This window comes from Anoplolepis gracilipes, chromosome 5 (genome assembly GCF_047496725.1).
Source record: "Anoplolepis gracilipes chromosome 5, ASM4749672v1, whole genome shotgun sequence".
Lineage (NCBI taxonomy): Eukaryota > Metazoa > Arthropoda > Insecta > Hymenoptera > Formicidae > Anoplolepis > Anoplolepis gracilipes.
Genome location: NC_132974.1, coordinates 10393503 through 10412284, shown reverse-complemented (window position 1 = coordinate 10412284; position 18782 = coordinate 10393503). Strand labels below are relative to the sequence as shown.

Sequence of the window (18782 nt, the reverse complement as noted above, 5' to 3'; positions counted from 1 at the left end):
CAAAGAGATTTCGGAACGTAGTCTCGCACACATGTCAAGTTTGATGTTTTGACATGTTTTGACGTTACTCACGACGTCAACAAATTCTGGAAACAGACATTGGAATAAATCATCGAAAATGATGTCCGAAAGGGATTACGCGCCCTTGAGTGCGGCGTGCGTTCGTTCCCTGAATGACAAATTGTACGAGAAGCGAAAACCAGCTGCTGTGGAGATAGAAAAGTAAGGTTATCATATACATTTACTTATATATTATCATATATCGTTTGACGAATAATTTCTCAATAGGATGGTGAAGGAATTCGCCGCTCACAATAACACTGTGCAGATCAAGAGATTGCTGAAGGTCCTCGGGCAAGATTTCGCCACCTCACAGAATCCACATACACGCAAGGGCGGCTTGATCGGTCTCGCAGCGATCGCCGTCGGTCTCGGGAAGGATACGGGTCAGTACATAGAGGATCTGATCCATCCGATCCTGGCATGTTTCTGCGACGCCGATCTGAGAGTCAGATACTATGCCTGCGAGAGCCTGTACAACGTGGTCAAAGTGGCAAGAGGGGCGGTGCTGCCTCAGTTTACGGACATTTTTGCTGCTCTTAGTAAATTGGCCTGCGATTCCGAGCAGAATATAAAGAACGCTACCGAGTTGCTCGATAGACTGATGAAGGTAATTGATTAGCAACTTTATACCATAAATAAGTTATTCTACATTTTATACATTGTTTCAGGATATCGTGACAGAGAGCGGTCTTTTTGACTTAGTGGGATTTATGCCTCTATTGCGAGAACGTATCTACACGAAAAATCCATTCGGCAGACAATTTGTAATATCATGGGTGTCTGTGCTAGATGCAGTACCCAATATGGACTTTATTATATTTTTGCCTGAGATACTCGATGGACTGTTCAGAATATTGGAGGACCCAACACCGGAGATCAAGAAGGTCACGGATACGGTTCTCGGTGAATTCTTACGTAGCATAAAAGCCAATCCCGATCGAGTGGATTTTCCAGCGATGATAAATATATTAATTACACACGCTCAGAGTAACGACGAGCTACTTCAGTTGACCGCCATCACGTGGATAAAGGAGTTCGTACATTTGTCCGGTCCTCTTATGCTTCCGTACATGTCTGGCATTCTCGTGGCGGTTTTACCATGCTTGGCCTATGATGGTGATACACGGAAGAGTACTAAAGAAACAGCAACGCAAGTAAATGCGAATTTAATGAAGTTAATAATTATGGAAAATACAGAGATTACAAGTAAGAAGGAGAAAGACAATGTATCTTCTACAAGAGAGAAAAACGGTAAATTGTACTTTAATTATATCGCTTACGATTTGGTTACAACAGATCAAATAGCAATATTTCAAATCATTGGCGAGTGTTTTGAATTGCTACAAAGATTATTTAAAATTAAAAGTAATTTAAATTGCTTCAGGAAGCCCACACAACCTTAGTCTATGTTTTATGCGATCGTAATAGAATTCTCTCTGCTTTCTACTTTCAGATACAATACAGAATTTTGCAGAAAATTGTTCCTTGGCTGAAAGTTTAGATCTTGCCAGTGTCGTAGAAGTACTTACAAAGCATTTATTGTACCTGTCGGTTCAAACCAAGGTCGCGGTTTTAAAATGGATACACCATTTGTTCATAAACATTCCACATAAAATGTTTAATCATATCGAGGACTTGTTTCCGATATTAATGAAATCCTTAAGTGATACGTCGGATGAGGTAGTGCAACAGACTCTAGTAGTAATGGCCGAAATTATCAGTTCGAAATCTCCAGAGGCGGTGACGACTGATCCTGATGCAAAAGTACAGAATAAGTACTTCACCAAGTTTATAGTCAATTTATTGAGACTCTTCTCAACCGATAGACATTTATTGGAAGAAAGAGGTGCTTTTATTATAAGAGAACTATGTGTCCTTTTGAGCGCAGAAGATATATACAAAACATTGGCGAAGATTCTATTGGAAGAACAGAATTTAAGTTTTGCTAGTACAATGATACAAACCTTGAATGTTATCTTGTTAACCAGTTCCGAACTATTCGATTTGCGCAACAAACTTAGGCATTTAGATTCTCCAGTAAGTTTCTCATATTACCAGTCAACTTTTTTACAAAACTTTATTGAACTGTTAAATATGAATTTTCCATTTTATATCTGTTTAATGTTTTTTTGTATAAATACAATTTTATAAAAATACAATTCTTTGAAATATTAATATTTTTAGGATAGTTGCGCTTTATTCGAATGTCTGTACGTGTCCTGGTGTCACAATCCAGTTGCAACAGTGGCCCTGTGTCTTCTGTCTCAACATTATCGACATGCTTGCAATATTATTAGATCTTTGTATCCTTTATTCTATTCTCTTTCATTCAATTAGTTTTTTATTATTCAATGATCTCTCTTTAAAACCTTAACACAACATTTTTATGTGTCAGCGAAAATATAGAAGTTACAGTGGAGTTTCTAACAGAAATAGACAAACTAGTGCAGCTAATAGAATCACCGATATTTACTTGTAAGTATGCGATAATACTGTTATAAAATGTATACTTTATATATTTTTTCTCGTTTAAGATCTGAGGTTGCAACTGTTGGAATGGGAGAAGAATGATGCTTTGATATACGCATTGTACGGTTTGCTCATGATTTTACCACAGAGCGAAGCTTACGCTACTTTACAACGTCGTTTAGCGGCGATACCTCCCGCTACGAAACCGATACCTAATAAAAGCGAAAAATCACAGAAGAAAACGGATCCTTATTGCCCGTTTGATTTTAGTGAACTATTGAAACATTTCCATATTGTTCAAGAACAGCATAAGGAGCAAAAGCGCAAACAAAGACTGAACTCTTTAGTCGAGAGAAATACTAGTCATATAGACATGTGAATATTCGTACGTATATAAACGTAATATATAAACAAATACGTTTAAATACTAATTTTTTACTACATAATGACGTAAAATTATTACACACTCGCCTATGTTTGGCTTTGTTATGAAGATATAATTATTATTTATTAAAATGCAATCGTTGGATTCGTTGAAAATAAACGATCATATGTTGATCTTAAATTAAAATAGTCATTTATTCGTTCGAATAAAAAATGCGAACCTCATCTCCATTTAGTCTTTAAATCTACACAACACTAATCCCGTATACACACATATATCTTGGAATCTGTTAATACATATACTCTAATTTTCAGTCTTCATCTCATAAGCATATTGTTGGATGATTGATAGAGAAATGACAAAATTGCACGTATTAAAGTTCATATTGCGAATCACCTATATCTTCCACTCTATCAATCACTGACAAATTGTCAAGCTGATCTATGAGCAGACCATTTTCATAAAGGAGCACTGCAATTTGTTCTTGCGTATCGCAGATATTGCGCCATTTCTTGGTGCTCTCCTGTGCCGGTACATTCGTTTTTTCGACTGTTTTCAATTTTCCGGGCAGCCTGTCCAACGAGTGCAAAAGATTCTCGTTACGCTCTTTGCTTTCCTGCGATAAACGATAAGAGAACGATTCTAACGTGTGCTCGTAACCGTCTATGTCCTTGTCTAATATCTGAGTTTGCAGGAACACCGTTTGTGCCATTTTGTACCAATCGGCGACGCACTCGGATCTCTGCGTCATAGCCGGTATACATTCCGTCTCGAGAAGCGCTTTCAATCGACGTCCTGTTTCCGTGACCTGTTTGTGACCGAGGAAGATTAGTGTTTCAATCAATTGACAATTGCAAGGAATTATTCGCGCGATTTCTGTCCTCTCCTTTTTGACTCTGTCATCTAATATCACTACACTAATAGATTAGGAAATTTGACATATTGTATACCTTTATACGTTCCAGAACATGAAACTGTTCGTCGTTGTAAGTAAGGCTACGAGTAGCTCTGTCTCTCAGCAAGTGTTGCCACCCGTCTCTTAAACGATCGACTAATGTCGCTGCCCTCTGACTCGCTTTCGTCGACCACGGACACCACAAGCCGCGAGTACTATTATCCCATTCTCCACGTAAACTGCCTTCCTTGACATATCTGCAATTTTTTATAATTAATATTTATACTAATTATATTTCTTTTTTTTTCATTGTACTTTCCATTAAACTTAATCGCATTTATATACATATCATAATCCATGAATCGTTGGAATATCGGAATAAAAAAATAAATATTTGTAAACAAGGATAATCGATTTTTTTCAATGAAATTAAATGCATAAAAAGTCATCTTTTTTCTATTCAGTCAGATTTCTTGGATGTAACAAATATGTTTGAAATGTCATTTGAAATAATTTACCTTTGATGAAGCTGCACTATCGCTGGAGTCAGTTCGGTGGTAAGCTCTTTGCTCTTCACATCTAACTCTTTCCGCCAATTTTTCACTTCCACCGTAGTTTGACCGCCATCTCCGAACTTTCGAAAGACATGCCTAGCGAAAGTCTCGTTCCTTTCAATCGCTAATATAGTATCTTCCACTGCTTTTGTAAATTCCTTCGAGTGATGACACTTTCCCAATACTCGAGTGAGTTCAGTAGACAAGAGTCCAGTGAATGCCTCTATGGCATCTCGTGATAATTTACTGCACAATGCCAATTTGTCGATTCTACGTTTACAGACATGGCCTACGGAGCATGCGACTTTAGCCTGGCTCGCATCGTTCTCTACGGAAACGAGATTTGCGAAGACAGGAAATTTTGGCAGCTCGGTCTCCGTCGGCAGCACGACATTGTTGTTCTCTCGCGAGAAGAGCATCAACGGCTTGTCGTTACTGGTGTTGGGATATCCCTTGCCCGGGGTAGATTCTTCAATAAGATTTGTGAGAGGCGTTTCTCCAAGAAGAAGGATTTGCGCGTGGGGTATGATCTCAGTCTGATCCTGAATGTGTATCTGCAGAGCAACCAGCTTCTCTTCGGGATGTAGAAAGACTTTTATTAAACTTGCTCGGTGAATGTTGAATATGTGAATAGGTTTTCGGCAAAGCGTATCCGTGACTTCACTGAAAAATCGATCAAAACTCCAGATTCTTTGCTGATCCACTTCGAGCAAGCCAGCCAGCAATGGAGTCACTATTCTTTTCAGACCAGTACTCAACTGACAGGTCTGAGGCAATTCCCTGTTCCACTCGATCGGTCCATTTTCCGAAGTTTGCAGTCCAGATATCACGCCCGACGCCTTCTTCGTTGTGATGTAGAACATAGTTTCCTTGTTCCTACGTCCGCCGAATGGTCTGAACGGCAAGTTTCCTGTCGCGACGTGATAAAGAGTCACACCTATGGACCATAGATCGACAGTCGCACCGAACGTTTTACCAACGGGTTTCCGTAGAACTGCGCGCTCGTACATATCCGGATGCAGATATTCCTCGGTACCGTACAGAGAAACGAACTGCTGATCCTCCTGCAATTCTCGAGCGGCTCCGAAGTCGGTGAGCTTGTATATCGTACTACCATCGTCGGCGATGAATTTCATTATATTACCTGTACAAAAAAAGAATAAAAATTTAAATGAAACACTTTATATATAAATATATAAATTTAGTGTGTCTCTCGACCTCTCTCACCTGGCTTCAAATCCCTGTGAACTAGATTATTGTCACGCAGGTGCTTCATACCAGCTGATAAGTGTTCCAATACCAACAAAAATTCACTCTCCGCGAGACCATACGTATTCTCGGGATCATCCAGGATATTGAAGAGACTACCACCGGTGCAGAGTTCCATGACAATCACTTTACCCCTGCCATCCTGCTCCTCTTCAATCGCCAATAGTTTGACGATGTTCTCATGTTTGACCTTTTTAAGGACCTCGAATTCTCTCACCTGTACGTCGTGCGGTCGCATGTGACTGAGTTGATTGAAGGTCTTGACCGCGACGGGTTCCCCGTTGTTTTTGTTAACACCCTGGAACACCGCGCCGGTCGCACCCTTGCCAAGCACGCTAGTAGTGCACCAGACATAGTTGGCGGAGCCACGAAGGAAGGACATGTTGTCCGCGCACTTTTCCTTGACATCGACGAACAGCTGTTTGCTTATATTCGCTGACTGTTCGCTATCCTACTTGACATCAGTCATCTCGATCAATTTTCTTATGTATACATTTGTAACGTCATCCTGGATAGGACAGATTCTGCGTTACCCGCACGTTTTTGTTGTACTGATGACGTAAAAATCCTCTTCGTATATTCGTAACGTCAGAAAAATAAAAAAAGATAATAATAATAATAACTGATGAACTTATATATAAAATCTTATCTCGCTTTGATCTATGTCGTTAACTGTACTTTCTACACTTGTACAATCGCGATTTCTTTTCTCCTTCCTCCTCCAACCAAGGATAAAAGATACATTTTCTTCATTGTAAAAGTATAATTAATCTCTTGTCTGACATTTGTTCGAGCTATAGTTTAGATTAGAAAGCGTGACCAAGCGGACAGACCGATTCCGATTAATTAGGTTACGTTGATAATTCGAGTTTAGTTTAGATAAGGTTAGGATGTATTTCTGTAACCGCGAATTATCGATGCGGATACCCGAGTCGGAAAAGTAGATCCCTATGTAAGCGACGGTCGATAAAGTTGAAAATTCCCCTATGACGATAATGAAGTTTGATTAAATAACGCATACGACGCACATCTCGCAATTTCATAATTTCTCTATTTTTTTCTAGAATATTCATACATATTTAAAGTTGTAAGTAAAATCATTAATCAATTTTTTCTTGACAACCGATTATCTGGTATCGAGTTTTCCTTTTAAAATGAGACATTCGCGTCATGTGCCGCTTTTGGAATTTCCACCTTTTTCGGTTCTTGACAGCGATCGAACGTAGCTAGAAACCGGAGAGATCGCACGCAAACACGCGGACGATAACCCTCAGCATCCTCCTCGACATGATACGCGAGGGTTATCGCAATTACGAGAGCTGTTGAATCATTGGAAAAATTTAGAATAATATTTGTAGGAAAATCCATAAATACATATTCTATAAGTACATTTGTCAAACGTATTTCATATTCAAGAATAGAAGATGCAATTTTACATTTGGATATATTCTCAAGGTATACCTTTGCATATTGTCCCTGGAAGCTGTCAATTAATTACAAAAATGACTAATAATTATTCGTCGATTAGACGTCTCAGATCATGGTGAGAATTTTTTAGATATCATTGAAATACATTATATATCTCTATGTAGTTTCTGAGGGACATATTTATTTATATTTTTAGTTTAATTTGATTAATGTTTATTCTTAGTGACATCCTCGAGAGCTGGAGAGAAAGGGACAATTTCCGGAGGAAAAATCCGACTGACTTTTACAGCGTCTGTAAAAAGCGGAAAAATTGTTAAAAATGGAAAAAAGATTACGAGAAGCGTAAAATAATATTTCTCGCGATGTGTATTCGTCAACAAACAATTCCAGGAAACCAATTCAAGACGACGACGCAGAAAAGGATACTGCGAGCGTCGCACGATCGACGTGACGCAGTTCTCGCGATTGAATCCGCGCCCCGCGTAACCCTCTCTCCTTCCTTTTTGAGCGAATCCAAGGGGTTAATAAATAAGAGTAGCCGGTACGAATATCGCGCTTTCAGTCGGCCCGCAACCTCTCTGTCGGTTGTTATTCCCGTGGTGCCACGTGATAAGTGAGAGAAAGAAGAAGAGAAGGAAAATCTCGGAGTGCGCTAATATGCTCGCGGCGATCAGTTAAAATCATTTTTGAAATCACGAGAGCACGTGCTAATCATCTGCGAGACGATGGATAAGCTAATTATACTCTCGTGCCTGTTCTACGTGTGCCTTCAATTCTGCGAGGGCGGCACGAGTGCTAATCGGTAAAAAAAAGGGACATTATTTTATTTTATTTTTATTATGTTTTATATTATTTTATTTTCCATGAATGTCAACGGATATTGAGAGTAGTTCTGTCCGGATCTTTCTGCTTATCGCGACTAAAAAGAAGCGCTTATAATGCTTGCTAGTTCAATAACAATCGCGTTGATTTTTTTTCGTGATAAACTCGAGTATACAACGCTTAAAGACAGTGTCTTTTATTTAACGGAATTTTAATCGACAGAAATGCGTTCAATTATTGCAGATTGTAAAGAAATTAATATTTCTCTAAAATCCAAAATTTTTTTTCTCTAAGAATTGTAGTGTTTTATTATGCTTTTGATTCATCTCTAATCGAGAGCTTTCTTTCTTTAGAGGATACGTGTTTACCGCACCAAAGAGATTCCTTGCCGGCGAAACCGAAAGCGGTTGTTTATCCTTGCACAATCTCGAACCACCGGCGTACGTTCTTCTGGAGCTGCTGTCTCCGTCTTCAGGTGCGAGCACGGAAGACGAGGAGGTGCTGGCTAGAACGAGTGGCGTTGTGGAAACAGGCAAGCGCAAGTTTTTCTTTCCTGATTCTCTGATCGATCGACATGCACGAAGATCATCGTTTCTTGTCAAATTTCAAATTTATTTTCAGAGAGGATAACAATCGAGAGAATCGCTTCTTATAACTTTTTATTTTGATCTTCGCGTTTGATGTGATATTTTCGGACTTATAATCTATTTTTTTATGTCTACTTTCGCGCGTTGGAGCGTGTTATCGCGCACGCGACGCGATAACGTATAATCGTGAAAGTACCTCGTGGATACGTTCGCGGATTCAGGGACGTGAAATGTAAAATGAAATGGCAAAAGGAAATGCTATATCGTTGGAAGTCCAGCATACTAACAATAAGAGATTCTTAAAGGACGGAGAAGCGATAAATTCACGGTCGCGCAAGGAATTTTTTATCGGACATTTCGTTCCCTCCAAATCGAGGATGGTCCTGCTACGCTTTTGGACTATCGCGTCCCGGTCTTTCCTCCTTCTTCCCTCGCGGCTCGAGAGATCGGACGCTTTAAACAAATCGTAAATTGAAATTGTCGCCGCTTCCTGCGGGGGAGCTAAATGAGAGTCTCTCTCTTCGCAGGGGAAATAACTAATCGCCCGGAATCACACATGGGAAACCCATCTGTATTGTTATGCGGGGTGACAACAAGTATACTGTTCGATCGAGAGAGAGCTTCGAGTTTATCTTTATTTACATTTATTACGCAGTTGTCGGAAAGATTTATCTCGATGAATCTCTAAAAATACGGATTAGTAAACTTGGGGAAATAAATTACAAATTAGGGAAACAAAGACATGATATAAGTAATATATATGACTTCATCTAATAATGTAGGAAATTCTATATAGATATAAATCGGTTTTTTTTCCAAAAAATAAGCATCTTTTTTTTGGCAAAATTTATTATTTCCGAGATATATATAGATGCAATGTTCGTTTGTTTATAGGACTGGAAACATGTCTGGAGTTGGCAGTACCTTTTACAAGATACTTCAACGGACGATTGCGATTAAACATAAAATTTGACAAACATCCCGATTACGTCGTGGAAACGGAGAAAAAGGTCTACATTGAACACGATTCTCTCATCACATTTGTAGAGACGGACAAGCCGGTCTACAAACCTGGACAAGATGTGAACATTAGAATTCTTATGCTCAAGCACGATTTGAAGCCGTGGAAGAAAACGGTTTGTCGCTAGCTATTATAAAGACGGAATAATATTAAAATAATTGATTGTCTTTTTGTATAATAGTAAAATATTTGAAAATTTATCCGTATAATTAAGGCGCGTTCGGGGAGACGCTATTAGCGCTAATAGCGTCGTTCTATCTTTGTTCAACTTTTAATGAGTGACAAAGATAGAATGACACTGTTAGCGTTAATAGTGTCTCCCCGAACGCGCCCTTAGTGTAACATATAATAATTGATGCGAAATAATAGAAATTGGAAAGGAAAATTCTGTCATTTAATAATAACAAATAATAATTCATGTTCCCAGATACCAAAAGTATGGATTGAAAATCCATCCGAGGTACGAGTAGCGCAATGGACCAACGTCAGTACCGAGAACGGAATGACTCAATTAAAGTTCGCTCTTTCTCCGGAACCAAGTCCGGTAAGACGAGGATTGAAGAAGCGAAAGGATAGATTCTAAGGCAGGATTGATTTAAAGGACAATTTTTCTATACTTTTCACATGTTACAGGGTGCCTGGAAAATTAAAGTAGAAAAGACAAGATCGCAACCGCAATTGATCCACACAACTGTATTCGAAGTGAAGAAATACGTTCTTCCGAGATTCCAGGTGACTGTGACCTCACCGGGATATATCCTCGCGGATGCGGAGAACGTTACGTGGAACATATGCGCAAAGTGAGTGCTCGTTGTAATAAAATAAATCTAATTGTAAGCTGTATTTGTAGCATGAAATTATTTCTTTTTCGTTGTGATGTTATAGATACAGCTATGGTAAACCGGTCAAGGGTAGACTACTTTTAAAATCAACGCCTCAAATACCGATATGGAGACGAAAACCCAATCTCCCAGAAATACATTATGAAACGGAGGTCAGTAGCTGTTATTTAATTATTGATCAACTAACGTTAAATTTTTTTCTCATTGCGAGATAAAACGATTCCTCACACATTCATGTATTAGATACTAAACAAAAATATTCTATACTAAATTTGATACTTTGTGACGAGTTTTTACAACCAGTCGATCGTTACAGTTGGACTCGTCGGACGGTTGTACTGAGTTTGTACTATCAGGTGCAGTGCTTGGACTGGCTCAATGGAAAGTGGCGCCGAATAATATCGTTCTCATAGCCAACTTTACCGAGACTGGTACCGGGATAGTAGAGACGACGATCAGTCGAACCGTGGTAGTGCATCAGGCTTTAAAACTGGAATTTCTGCCGTACACACCCAAGTACTTCAAATTGGGTTTACCATATCATGGAAAGGTAAACCTCCTAAAGTAATCGATAACTGTAGCTTGCTTTTAACTTGTATCAAGAGGACCTGCACAAAAATTCGAGATAGTTTTGTATCTTGCAATGGCACGCAATAGAAACGCTACATGAATTAATCTCAGTATTTGATCCTTGCTTTATGAATCCAAATGTTTCTTATTTAAATATACGATAAACTTCTGTTACAGCTACGTGTCTCGCGGCATGACGATATCCCGGCACCACACGAGAAGATTCAGCTCTGCGTGCGAGTGCGCGGTGAAGACGACTGGCTCCGCGTCGTAGTCGAATGCCGCAACTTTACATCCTCTTCCGATGGCTTCGTTGATTTTGTTGTACCACCGCCGCACAGAAATATTGTCTTGCTAAATTTCATCGCGACTGGTGTCGATTATCCGACGAAATACTATTCACCGGACACGCGTTGGCGAGTATGTCGAACTATTGTGCATTTCGAAATAAAGGGTCGCAAATTTTCCAGGGCCCTTTCTATAATATATAAAATGTTAAATGATTTTTAACGCTTTATTTTTCGATAATATTTGTGGATTTATTCCAATATTAATCGAGATAATTTTTAAATAATTTAATGTGCCCTTGCGCGCGCTTACAATCTATTGTAAATTAGGTTTTCATGGATCAACCGTCAGCGCACATCGTCGTAAATCCTTGGTATTCGCCATCGGACAGCTACTTGGCAGTAGCCCGAGGCTATCAACCGATCGTCTGTGGTGAAAAGTATTCGTTCAACGTTATGTATACCGTACCGGCGAAAAGTAAAACTAACGAATCCATTTCCTTCCATTATTCGATCAACTCCAAGGGCGACTTGTTGATATACGGCCACGTGAAACATCGACCGACGAGAGACACAGTCTTGAATTACTCGGAATTCCGGAATCTATTCGGCGCTGTTGAGACACCGGGAAATAAGACCAATCAAGACACCATCGTTCACAGGTAATCTCACACTCGGAATGAAACACTATCCCAAGGATATGTTCTGCGAACATATTTTCATAGATTTTTCAACATGGTGAACTATCTTGTAGATAGAATTGCATTATTATCTTTTAATGAAACTGCTAAATCTTATAAATATATTTTACATGTGCAAATTAGATGGTCATACATGGATATCACAGCAGATTTCTTATCTTTCAAGATTCCCTCTCAGCGTCAAGATCACTCCATCCATGGCGCCTGTCTCTGAATTATTGCTCTACTATGTTCGTCCGGACGGTGAGATCGTCGCTACTACATATTCCATCAAAGTAGGACACTGCTTCGAGAATAAGGTGAAGTCAGCTTGGCACACCGACGCTCAAACTCCGGGAACGACCACTCAGTATCACGTGGAGGCCGCCCCCTGGTCTCTCTGCGGCATCTCGGCGGTCGACAAGTCAACTCGCTTCTTGGTAGGATCTAAAGCGAATTTGATCGACGCTGATCAGACGTTCGAGCAGCTGAAGAGATTCTATATCGAGCCAGAACTGCGACCCATTTGGACTCAATGCAAAGGTACACAAGGTGTTGGCAATATTGAGTAATCAAATATAACCGTGCATCTCTTTCTGTTCTAATATGTCTTTTTCATTAAATCTTTTAATTTGTATATTATCCAAGGACGCTATTCAAGATCGTTATTGAAGTCGATATATATTTTTGATAGTTATTCTCTTGATATAATATTCGAGACTGATTTTCTATGTATCAATGATCTTCTATTTTACAATTGTAAAAGCCTGCATCATTCGATTAAAATGTAAAGTTATCGCGTAATATAAAATTATTTGTGTGATTAACCCGACGCATAAATTTCTCATAGTGACGACGCAACAAGAGACGAATACCGAGGAAATTGATCATTTACCAATACCTTTGTGGGGACATAGAAGGAAACGGAACATGGTGCTACCACCAGGATCGTACAGTGGATTCACGAATTATGTAGATGCTATACAAGCGTTCGATGTAAGCATATATAATTTTAAGATTGTGCGAGCAAGATAATTATATATATTCATTGAATTTTTCCTGATATTTCAGGATTTCGGAGCTGTCGTGATGAGCGATTTAATACTCGAGACGCGGCCTTGTCCTCAACTTCACAGGATGAACAGATTCAGGAGTACCAATTTTTTCCTCCGATCATCTTCAGTTCTGGAATCGGAAGCTGGTATATTTTTTTAATCACATAATAAAGAAAAAAATAGAACTCCCCACGCATGTATGATTTGTTTCGATAATCATAATGAACTCCATTATGAAAGTAATCGATCGAAATTTGTTCCAATCTTCCTTTTATTCTAATTATATTTAACATCACTAATATACTATTATCTTGATAGGAATGTTTAAAATGGCTGCAAAGACATTGCCAATGGCGTATCCATTATTGAACGAAGGCCCTGAACAGGCATACGTGGATCAAGTACCCGATCAACCTGCGACTCTTAGATCTTATTTTCCTGAAACATGGCTGTGGGAACTGGTACCGACTGGGTATGTATAAAAATTTTCAACTTACTAGATATGCAATGCCTATTTGACATTTTTCTTCTTTTTACAGAAAAGAGGGCAAAGTGACGATAGAACGTACTCTGCCTCATACCATCACTGATTGGGTCGGGTACACCACGTGTATTTCATCTACGCACGGTCTCGGAATAGCACCGCCGACAACCATCACAGGATTTCAACCGTTCTTCCTCGATTATAGCTTACCATATAGTGTGAAACGAGGAGAAATGTTGCATATGAAAGTATCCTTGTTTAATTACATGCAACATAGTTTACCGGTAAGTTCTTAAGCTAATACTCTTCTTCGCATCGATTTCGCGGCATGTAATATTGATACAAAATCTTTATAGAATTATTATTGTTAAAATATTGATGAAAATTGTGAGACATAAAATAAAAAAAAATTATTACGACTGATCGAACTGATCTCGATTGAATTTTGCAGGTAAAAATCAAGTTGGAAGACGCAACGGGACTCGACTTGCATCTGTCGCACGCGGTCGCATCATTCTGCGTGAAACCGCGAGACAGTGTCGTGCATGAATATATTCTCAGACCACGAGTTCTCGGTGACGTTAACATCACGGTTTCCGCTTCAGTTGACTCGGATTATGCCGAACCGTGTGGTCCGGAGGTACTTCTGTATACACGGTAAATAGATCATTTTGAGCAAAAGCTTCTTCTTAATACATTTAAATGCACAACATAATTATAAGTACACAAATGAATGGCTGCAAGAGTGTATAAGAAAAGTATTTATATATGTATAATATATAATTTCTAATATTTTATTCAAATACAAGAATGTGAATTTGACAAAATGAAACTTTGGCTCACTTAAACATAAAAAATATTTTATTGAAATAAAGAAGAAAATACATGATTTTGTTTAACATAGTTTTGATTAATCAAATTATCATCTAATATTTAGCAATCATATATTTCTTCAGGGACGTGATTGTAAAGCCCATACTCGTGTTACCGGAAGGCTTTCCCGTAGAAACAACCAAATCAGCGTTTATCTGTCCGAAAGATTTTAGCGACGACTCCACCATTACTTGGTATCTCGATTTACCTGATGATTTAGTGCCCGAAAGCGCGAGAGGATATGTGTCTATGATAGGAGATATCTTGGGTCCAGCCCTCGAAAATTTGGACAATCTCGTTCGTTTGCCGATGGGCTGCGGTGAACAAAACATGATTCTCTTTGTACCCAACATACACGTGATCGGTTATCTGGATGCAACTGGAATTGAGAATCCAGAGCTGAGAGCGAAAGCAGTCAAGAATATGGAAAAAGGTACAAATCAATTTTTATCTTATAAAATTCGCATGATTGTACATTGAATAAATTTTGATTTTCAAAATACAGGTTACCAGCGCGAGCTGATATACAGACACCCGGATGGTTCGTATTCCGCGTTTGGTCCAAACGTCACAGAAGACGGTAGCTCGATTTGGCTCACCGCATTTGTAATAAAATCCTTTGCTCAGGCAAAGAATATAATTCACATCGACGAACGAGATCTGAAAATTTCCGTAAAATGGATACTGAAAAAACAATTGGAGAATGGATGCTTCCCCGTGATCGGCAGGGTATTTCACAAAGACATGAAGGTATGACGTTCGATCTTTCTGCGTTCAAAGAGTAAAAAACACTCTTGTAAACTCTTGTGTTCTCAGGGCGGTTTGCAAGACGACGACAGTTCTTCTTCGGCATTAACGGCGTACATACTGATTTCTCTCTTGGAATCGGGCGTACCATTAACAGCCACACTCATCAATAACGCGCTACATTGTCTTGAAAAAGGAATGGAGAACGGCGGCGGTACGACGTATACAGCAGCTGTGTCCACCTACGCTTTGACGTTGTTGGAACATCCGAAAGCGAACAACAGCATGAAACTATTGATGGAACGTGCGACCCGGAACAATGTATGAAAATTAAATTTATTAAATGAAATGATTCTACATAAAGTTCAGATCGTATAATCATAATGAAATCTTGCTTTATTAGGATCTACTTTGGTGGGAGGATAAACCCTCGCTAGGACTGAGCATCGAAATGACAGCGTACGCCGTGCTATCGTTGGTAAAATTAGGCGGCGAAACGAATATGGTCGAAGCACTGAAGGCGGTCCGTTGGATGTCAAAGCAACGAAACGCAGAGGGCGGTTTCAGGTCCACGCAAGACACCGTACTCGGTCTAGAAGCGCTCACAAAATATGCCGCTGCGATGTCAAACGATAACACCGATCTCTCGATGCTGGTGACTGGCAACGAAGTGGAGCAGTTGTACAGAATGCATAACGACAATCGTATGGTCCTCACTCAGATTCGGCTACCCGTGTTACCCACGATAGTCGAAATCTTCGCTGAGGGTGAAGGCTGCGTCTTAGTACAGGTATATAGATACACATTTTTACATTTTATGGATCAAATGTTTGTTGCACATTAATCGAAAATTTATATAAACGAAGAAATAATAATCTGTTAAAAATGCAACTGCTATAATAATGTTAAATCCTATTTTTAGAGCAATATGAAGTACAACGTTGCGCATGCGACCGGCTCCGAAGCTTTTGATCTCTCAGTTAATGCCGCTTCCGCGACGTGGATGGACGAATGCTCGATGCAAAAAATTACAATTTGCACGCGATACAAAATGGCAGATGGGGAAAGTAACATGGCAGTACTAGAGATCGGCATGATAAGCGGATACGTTCCGGATCGCATGAGTCTTCATTCTCTCTTGGAAGATCCAGCCACAAGTACAAAAAAATACATTAAAATCAATCGAAATAATTGTGACATTATAAATTGAACATCACAATCTTTTTCAAGAGAAAACTTTTCTTTACTCCAAGTTGATAAAAAATCTAAAAAAAGTAGTTTATTTTAGAACTCCTTTTTTTATTAATAAGTCGTAATTATTTTATTTTATAATACGCGATCAAACTTCATAAAAAAAAATATTAATAGAATGTGTCACAATTATTGATACATTAAATGAAACTTATTGCTGACTTATCGATTTATCGCCAACATGCGAATGTTTACAGAGGTGAAACGTTTCGAAGAGGATCGCGACATCGTTACCATTTACTTTGATAAGCTAATTAATCAGAAAACCTGTATATCGTTTATGGTAACTAGAGAAAATGTTGTCGACCGACTCGAGCCGGCAAATGTGAAACTTTATGATTACTACCAACAGGAGTTGACGATATCTAGCGTAAGAATTTATATAGAAATGTTTCATAATCGATAAATGTATAACAAATTCAAAAACTTTATATTCTTCTTAGAACTACAGCTTCGCACCGACCTGCAGTAGTGCCACTCCGATCGAAGAAGTGGAGATACCTAATCCGGTGCCGGTGGAAGTAGAGACATTGGATAAGGATATCGCGAAGAACACAAAAAAAGACGAGACCATCAAAAAAGAGCCCGAAATTCCGGACGTTCAAAATGGAACCGTAGAGCAAATAGGTAATTTGTATCCAGATACAAGAACGATAGTATAATTTTTTTAGACAGATAAATTATTCTCATGACTCCTCTTATATAGTACCACGAGGGGAAATTGGAAGCGGTCAAACACCGGACGAACCAGATATCAATCTGAATCCCGTATTCGACAGACTCGGACCGCCCAACGTAGATCTCGAAGATATGGAGGCATCGTTTTCGTCTTTCAATGGACACAGCCAAGATCCCTTTCCGGCAAATTTCGATGGAAATCCGCTCTTCGTCGTGGTCGAACACGAATTAGCAACTCCTGATGGTATCGAAGGACCTGTACCAGTTTCCGTGAAGCCTGATATCGCACATTTTGACGATTTGCTATCGAATATGGCTAATCAATCCATTGAGAAAATAGACATGGATTTGAGCAATACGCAATCGCAAACATCACGTACGTAAATTTAAAACACTAATTAAGTGAGGTGGAAAGATTGAAAACTAAAGCCAAGATGACGATTTCTGTTAGCCTTTTCCAAGAAACCCATAGATAATATTATAGCTCATTTATTTCAATCCATTTTTTAAAATATCTTCACTTTGGAAAATTACCTTGTCTCAAAATCAAGCGAGCGAATGAGATATCAGATCAAGTAGTTTTTTTTTTAATTTTAGCACCTCTTGATTCGAACGAATCTTGCCCAATATGCGCCGATGAATTGCCATCGAACATCAATGAGATTTACTGCTCGGCTAGTAGCGTCGTGAAAGCTGCGATCAGACGGTTACGAAAAGCGAGACTTCTGTTAGATATACAACCGTTGCACGAGATTAAACGTTTACGTTCTACGATCGAATTTGTCTTGAGCCCTAATTGTTCCTGTTCGCCTTTAGATAACCGTAAGTAATTAAGAGTAAATAAATAATAGAATTAAGAATAAGACTATACTTAAGAACATTATATGTACACCATTATTATTAAAATATTATCATACGATTACTAATAATTCTAATTGTATTTTAGCTGGAAGTCTAGCATTGTTAATGCACTCTAGGGACAGCGAGTTTGCTACACGTTCGCATGATAATTCACGCGTTCGCGTGGTCTTAGATGAACGAGTTTCTATATACGGATTACAATCATACAGTGGTCTCCCGGAAGAGTTAGTAAACGCTCGAGAAATGTGCACTACTCGAGACGATAATACATCTCTTAATCTTCCTACGGCTGGCTGATCTTCGCCAGTGTTTCGCCGAGAATCTACAAGCAAAATTAACGTTAAATGCATTGTGTTCATCACAAAGATAAGAATTTAAGACGGTTCAAGACGTAAAAATTGAAAATGTGCATATTTGTATTAAAATTCAAAAGAATTTATCCAAAGTGAACTTGAGTTGAGCAAAAAATTTTTTTATAATTTGATCCAAGACATCTTGTATATAATTCGACGGCAATTTTTTTATACAGGATTTTCTACGAACATCTCTACATCGCAAACTTTATGTTAAAATGTAGAATATATTATAAGTGATAAATTAAGAGTATCTGATAAAATAAAGCGTTTTTATACAGCCACTTTTTACAGCGAAAGTCATTATCGTAATTCATAATTATAAATAATGAGTTAAATAAACTGTAAATAAAGTACAGCGATAAATGACAATAATAATTGAGTAATTTAATATATTATTATATATCATAAAATATATTCATGTACCTTCAATTCCCGATTTCATCAATTTCAATCTGATTTGAACATTTCCAAGATAAAAGTAAAAAAATTAATATACATACAAAGAGAAATGAGAATATTTCGAATCTCGGATTATGTTCCTTTTTTATTTGTTTACTCATATTTGATCGCATTAAATTGGAAATTAACAATTATCTCGAGTTTTC

The 18782-nt window shown here is 38.5% G+C and overlaps 3 protein-coding genes across 3 annotated transcripts; 2 read left to right on the top strand and 1 right to left on the bottom strand.

Annotated features, from left to right (window-relative positions):
• Nucleotides 1-9: 9 nt before the first annotated feature.
• On the top strand, nt 10-3056 carry LOC140665989 (protein VAC14 homolog). The gene is made up of 7 exons (XM_072892659.1): nt 10-222; nt 289-670; nt 732-1314; nt 1517-2100; nt 2248-2366; nt 2459-2538; nt 2598-3056. Exons 1-7 carry the CDS (start codon nt 119-121, stop codon nt 2909-2911), a joined length of 2166 nt encoding a protein of 721 aa, XP_072748760.1. The 5' UTR covers nt 10-118; the 3' UTR covers nt 2912-3056.
• Nucleotides 3057-3189: 133 nt separating this feature from the next.
• Nucleotides 3190-6515, bottom strand: Ikkepsilon (I-kappaB kinase epsilon). The gene is made up of 4 exons (XM_072892658.1): nt 5594-6515; nt 4331-5510; nt 3868-4069; nt 3190-3725 (listed from the first exon to the last, which is right to left on the bottom strand). Exons 1-4 carry the CDS (start codon nt 6015-6017, stop codon nt 3291-3293), a joined length of 2241 nt encoding a protein of 746 aa, XP_072748759.1. The 5' UTR covers nt 6018-6515; the 3' UTR covers nt 3190-3290.
• Nucleotides 6516-7609: 1094 nt separating this feature from the next.
• On the top strand, nt 7610-18569 carry LOC140665985 (alpha-2-macroglobulin-like protein 1). Its single transcript, XM_072892651.1, has 25 exons — nt 7610-7865; nt 8239-8417; nt 9367-9608; nt 9921-10037; nt 10127-10293; nt 10379-10487; nt 10652-10885; nt 11083-11325; nt 11523-11854; nt 12060-12415; nt 12723-12868; nt 12944-13073; nt 13246-13399; nt 13467-13695; nt 13863-14068; nt 14368-14717; nt 14790-15034; nt 15101-15352; nt 15435-15821; nt 15954-16188; nt 16480-16652; nt 16726-16909; nt 16989-17336; nt 17558-17782; nt 17907-18569. Exons 1-25 carry the CDS (start codon nt 7789-7791, stop codon nt 18116-18118), a joined length of 5532 nt encoding a protein of 1843 aa, XP_072748752.1. The 5' UTR covers nt 7610-7788; the 3' UTR covers nt 18119-18569.
• The last annotated feature ends 213 nt before the right edge of the window (nt 18570-18782 follow it).